The following is a 6,000-nucleotide window of genomic DNA, read 5'->3' on the forward strand; positions in this document are numbered from 1 at the left end:
TAATCCTGGCACTCTGGGGCACTGATGAAGGAAGATGATAATGTTTGAGCCTAACTTGGACAATTTAGTGAGACCTTGTGTCAATATTTAAAAAAAAATGTTTCAAAAGGAGTTGGAGATATAGCTCAGCACACACATCCTGGGTTCAATCCCTAGTACTAGAATGGGATGTAGCTCAGTAGGAAGGTGTGGAATTAATCCCCACCTCCACAAAAGAAAAGAAAAATAGGGCTCTCGTTTTCTTAGTTCAGTTTAAGCCAAAATGTTCTTAGGAAAAGGCTCCTGACTCAGTAATTTCACCACCCATGACATTTCTTGGGCCTTTTGAGGATTCTTGGTCCTCCAAGACTTTGTAGTAGTGACCCCCAAGAATCTTGGGTTCTCTCTAGGAACATGAACAGAGTTTACTGTGTACTCTCAGAGGGCTTCTCCCTGCCCTCTGGCTGACAGGTGGCCTCTCTGCCCCATGCACAGGTCTGCGGTGCTGCTCCGACTCAGAGGATGAGGGCTGCAGTCAGGAGGCCGACGGCCAGAAGATCTGTTGGCAGGCAGCCATCTTCAAAGTGGGGGACGACTGCCGGCAGGTGACAGACCAGGCCTAGGGTCAGGCTCCAAGCACACCAAAGGGGAAACCTCACATGCAAAAACATGAGGTTTTGCTTCCCCTCATTTGGTTCAGGTATTTATGGAGTAAACTAGGGCTTCTGCCAAACCCAGAGGCCTCTCCTTCCAGCCAGTCTCCAGTGTCAACCTGGAGGGAAGAGCCCTGAGGCAAGGAAGTCCCCTCCTTACATGCCCTCCAGGCAGCACTGCCTCATACCCAGCACAGCCCCAGGTGCACTGAGGCAAAGCCTTCCAGACTCCTGGCCTCTCCCCTTACTTCCCTGGCCACTTAGCCTTTGCCCTAGGTGAGCCTGAAGGAGCTGTGGCAGTTTTGTGGGCCAGGTTCAGAGGGGAGGTCAGTGGGCCCCATCCTGCACCTCTCTGGTTCCCAGGACATGCTGGCCCTGCAAATCATCGATCTCTTCAAGAACATCTTCCAGTTGGTTGGCCTGGACCTTTTTGTTTTTCCCTACCGAGTGGTGGCTACTGCCCCTGGGGTAAGTTTTCTGAGTAGGAACCCAGCAGGGACCTGTCAGTGCCTCCCATTTGGCAGTCCTCAAGACTCGCCTTTCCTCCCTCCTTTCTCCATCCCTCCCTAGTGTGGGGTGATTGAGTGCATCCCTGACTGTACCTCCCGGGACCAGCTTGGCCGCCAGACAGACTTCGGCATGTACGACTACTTCACCCGCCAGTATGGTGATGAGTCCACCTTGGCCTTCCAGCAGGTAGGGAGCGGGCAGGGCCTGAGCCCCAGGCTTGTGTGTACTCTGGTCACACCCCTCTCACCACCTGCTGGTCAGCCAGCACCTACTTGCTCCCATCTTCCGCTTTTCAGTCTTGTGTTAGAGAATAAACAAGGTCACCTTCCTTGGGTATCATAGGAGCCTAGAGCTGGACTCCCCAGGAGAAAGCAAACCCTGAGTACAAGAGGAAGGGCCTGCTGCTCCTGTACCCCAGATACCACTAAGCTCTGCTTCCAGGATGGGCACAGCTGGGGAGAGCACCTATAAACCTGGGGGCAGAGCCAGAGAGATCCTCCCCAGCCAGAGCCGTTGTGAGCCCACAGCTCTCTATACGCAGGCACGCTACAACTTTATCCGAAGCATGGCCGCCTACAGCCTCCTACTGTTCCTGCTGCAGATCAAGGACAGGCACAACGGCAACATCATGCTGGACAAGAAGGGCCACATCATCCATATCGGTCAGCCAGGCCACAGTGCCGCCTCCTTCTCCCTTCACCCTCCAGTGGGGGGTGGCACCCCAGAGTGGAACAGGCATGCCTTGGGTCACCCAGGTGGGAGGGTCAGGTTGAGCATTCATGTCCAGCTCTGAGGTCCAGCCAGTTGGCCAGCAGGCTGTTCTTGGGCCAGGAAGCTGGGGGTGAGTATGGCTGCAGAGCTCTGGGTCAGAAGCAGGAGCCAAAGGAGCTGAGCTTGTCCAGGCTCAGTGCAGCCTCTCTGCTCCAGGCTGGCACCTGGCTCCACCTCCACCTGTCCTTCCTGTGGCTGCTGCTCCCACTCTGTCCCCAAGAAAATACAGCCTGTGGGCTGCTTGTGGAAATTCCTGGTGTCTTTGAATCCTCTTCTGTTCCTTGGTTAGAGACCACCCTATCGCCGCCTGCCCTCACACCTGTCCCAGTTACAGGAGGCTCTTTGGGGTTTTGCAGACTTTGGCTTCATGTTTGAAAGCTCACCGGGTGGCAACCTGGGATGGGAACCGGACATCAAGCTGACAGACGAGATGGTGATGATCATGGGAGGCAAGATGGAGGCCACACCATTCAAGTGGTTCATGGAAATGTGTGTCCGCGGCTACCTGGCTGTGCGGTGAGCATGAAGGGTTACAGGGTGCACAGCCCCTCAAAAGTGGCAAGGAAAGGGGAGTCAGGGTCGCCTCTCAGTGCTCACCTGTAGCAGCACTTTGCCCTCAACCTGCACCTCCAGCCGCTTTCTGCATTCTCCTCTCAGCCTGGGGTTCCCTCTTTTGGGCATCACATTCACCCTTCATAGCCTGAGCACTTGCCACCCCCCGTCTGCATGCTGGAGACTTGCTTGGCCTGGTTTCACATGATGTGTCACCTGGCCAAGGCCACACAGCAGTGATAACATTCGACAGCAGACTGAATGTGGCAAGGGCTGCCATGGAGGGCAGAGTCCAGCAGGAGGCTCTCGGGGGGGCAGCTGGAACCAGGATTACCTTTCCCTTCCCCATCTCTCCACAGGCCTTACATGGATGCGGTGGTCTCTCTTGTCACTCTCATGTTGGACACAGGCCTGCCCTGCTTCCGTGGCCAGACAATCAAGCTCTTGAAGTAGGTTTCTCAGCAGACACACAGGACATTTGAAGGACAGTTATTGGCCGAGGCTTCACCTGAGATGAGAACCTTGGGACTGTCACTGCCTTGGCACCCTCCCTTGGCACCGTAGTGATGGTGTTCCTGGGTGAGACTCACCAGGCCATCTTGGTGGGATGTCCTAGCTTCTCCTGGCCATGCTAAAAACGTGTAGCCATCCTTTACTTCCTTGAGGATACCAAACCAGCCCTCAGCCCTGGGGCTGTAGTTGCTCAGCTCTCCTCCTCAGTCATGGGGCCCCTTGGGTCCAGGAGATATCTCACTGTATCATCCCCAGCTTTTAGACCCTGGAGGGTACATTTTTAGGACACAGCGTTCAGATAAACATGTTCCCACAACTACAGAAGTCCCCCTGACATGGGATGAACTACCATGGGGTAAGCCATGCAGCCAGCAACAACCCCTGCTTGGTCTTTTCCCAGGCACAGGTTTAGCCCCAACATGACTGAGCGAGAGGCTGCAAATTTCATCATGAAGGTCATTCAGAATTGCTTCCTTAGCAACAGGCAAGTCATTCCATCTGCCCTTCTCTTCTGTACCTACCTATCCTGGACAGGTGTTAGGGGTCTTGGGATCCCCAAGCCACTTCTCTCATGGGAGTTTAGGGGAAACAACAGGTGCTGGTTTAGAGGGGGTGGGGGAATGCTGAGGTGAACACCTGGCAGAGGCTGAAGTTAGGAAGCTATCCACCTGGGGTCAAAGCATTCTGGGTGCACAGGGCCCTGAGGAGCAAAGGGAGCTCAGGATGACTTTGCTACTTAGGGAGGGAGTGACAGAGGCTGGAAGACAGGGTGGGGACAGTCTGTCAGTCATTGCTGTGATAGGCATGAGGAGGTACAAGGGGAGCCTGAGAGGGTTGGATACAGGTGCTAAAGGCAGAGCCCAGGCTGAGGCGCTCAGATGGGTGTGAGAGGCAGAGGTGGCTTTGATAATAGGGAAGGTGACTCCAGCAGGTGAGTGAAGGAAGCAGCTGAGAATCTGGGCACTCTCAGCAGAGGGATCCCCTAAAAATGAGGGCAAAGGAGGCTGGGACCACAGGCTATATCATGTGACACTCATGGGAACTGCTGAGTGAGCCTGAGAGGAAGTGGAGAACCTATCCTTAAGAAGAGAAGGGCCAGGGCAGCTCACGCTGGGCCATGAGTCTGGAGACACAGTGGAGAAACAAGTGGTGGTTTAAGGTGGATGCAGGGGGAAAAAGCATCTAGCAGCATCGCTGAGTCAGCGAAAGGGGTGTCCCAACGGACAGACGGATAGACACCGAATGAAGAGGGTCTGTCTATGGTAAAACAAGTGTGTGTGTTCTGGGAGAATGAGAAAGATTTGGGTGTGTGAAGAGATACAGGCGCAGCTTCCTTTCACTCTTGTCACTCCTCATCTTCTAGGAGCCGAACCTATGACATGATCCAGTACTATCAAAATGACATCCCCTACTGAGGAGGGGCCCTCTAGAGCTCAGCAACTCCTCCCTATACCGCCCCTCCCAAAAGCTGTCCACAATCATGGAGTCTGTGAGCACCTCTGCCCCTCACCTGGCTCTCAAGAAGCTCCCACCCAGTGGCCTGGCCATTTCACCCAGCAGAGTTGTCTTATAGGAAAAAGAACCCCATGTGGTGCATGGTTCGGTGTCACCAGAGACTGAGTAGACAATCATCTCTATGCACAAGTGTGAATCCTTGCATTGGACATATTCCCTACCTGTCTTATTACATAGGTACATGATGTATTTTCTTGTGTCTAAAAAATAAAACAGAATAATTATGTGTTTCTTAAGATTTAACCAGTGTGGACAAAATAACCCCCAAAGTTCTATGTTGGAACGAGGTGTGGTAGAAGTTTTGAGACTCTGTCTCAGAGAGCTGGAAATGTGACTTTGAACCGAGGTCAATCCCCAGTACTGGGGGAAAAAAAAGTTTGACATTGTAGCAATATGGCAATTGATATATCCTGAAGAACTAAAAATGCTATTTATGCCATTTAGACAACTGGAGGGTAGGGGGGTCTAAATCCATGAGCTGTTAAGAGATTACTGCTCCAGCCTTCAAATTCTTTGGTCTTTTTTTTTTTTTTTTTTTTTTTTGAATCAAACTCATGACCTCAGGCTTGCCAGGCAAGTGCTTATGCCACTGAGCTATATCCTCGGCCCCCAGCCTTCAAATTCTTAAACTGTGCTGGGGATGTAGCTTAGTGCAAAGGGAATGTGGTCAAATTTGGAGGCTGGCATTGTAGCTCAGTGGAAGAGCACTTGACTAGGAATAAATTAACAAAATACAGGGGGCTGGGGATTTAGCTCAGTGGCAAAGCACCTGCCTGGCAAGCGCAAGGTCATGAGTTTGGTTCCCGGTACTGGAGAAAAACCAAAAAAAAAACAAAAACAAAATACATATGCAGTGATGTGTTATGTCCCAGTCAGGAGTCCAGACTCCTTGGGCCCAGAAGTTTGAGGCCAGCTTGGGCAACACAGCAAGAACTTGTCTTAAAAAAATGGAGAGAAATGGTATTTGTGTAATTAAATATCAGGATTTATAGTCAAGATTAGTGATTAGAGGTCAGCTTACAAAAATCAATGGTGTGTGTGAATATGCATCTAAAACATCTGTAATCTCATGAAACATACATATGGAAAAAAACTAGATGTTGACAGAAAGGCCTAAACCAGAGTAACAAAAGTATATGCATTTATTCTCCAAATTGATGTATGGTTTTTTTTTTCACTATACTTGCCAGTCAAAATTCCTGAAAGTTTTGTAGTGGAAATTGGCAGACTATAAAAATTATTTATTTAGGTCTTTTGGAGACAGGGTCTCACTGTGCAGTTCAGGCTGGCCTTGAGCTCACTTTGTAGCCCAAGCTGGTCTCAAACTTGTGATGATTCTCCTGCCTCAGCCTCCCTAGTGCTGCAATTACAGGTGAGCACCATTACACCTGGCCAAATTATAAAATTTATATGGGAACACAAAAGGCAAAACATAGTTAATTCTGCCAGATGTGGTGGCATATGCCTGCAATCCCAGCACTTGGGAGGCTGAGACAGAAGGATTGCC

The 6,000-nt window shown here is 51.1% G+C and overlaps 1 protein-coding gene across 2 annotated transcripts in view; it reads left to right on the plus strand.

Annotated features, from left to right (window-relative positions):
- Window positions 1-4,736, plus strand: part of Pi4ka (phosphatidylinositol 4-kinase, catalytic, alpha) — a 147,836-nt gene extending 143,100 nt beyond the window's left edge. For both annotated transcript variants that reach the window (XM_005391836.2, XM_005391837.2), the window contains exons 48-55: window positions 475-584; window positions 996-1,100; window positions 1,203-1,328; window positions 1,684-1,804; window positions 2,270-2,429; window positions 2,825-2,914; window positions 3,379-3,462; window positions 4,342-4,736. In XM_005391836.2, coding sequence (XP_005391893.1) covers window positions 475-584; window positions 996-1,100; window positions 1,203-1,328; window positions 1,684-1,804; window positions 2,270-2,429; window positions 2,825-2,914; window positions 3,379-3,462; window positions 4,342-4,393 — 848 coding nt within the window. In that variant the 3' untranslated portion in view covers window positions 4,394-4,736. The remainder of the gene's footprint in view (window positions 1-474; window positions 585-995; window positions 1,101-1,202; window positions 1,329-1,683; window positions 1,805-2,269; window positions 2,430-2,824; window positions 2,915-3,378; window positions 3,463-4,341) is intronic.
- Window positions 4,737-6,000: the final 1,264 nt, after the last annotated feature.

The sequence above is a fragment of the Chinchilla lanigera genome, unplaced genomic scaffold, assembly GCF_000276665.1.
Source record: "Chinchilla lanigera isolate Chin_1 unplaced genomic scaffold, ChiLan1.0 scaffold00041, whole genome shotgun sequence".
NCBI classification, from domain to species: domain Eukaryota; kingdom Metazoa; phylum Chordata; class Mammalia; order Rodentia; family Chinchillidae; genus Chinchilla; species Chinchilla lanigera.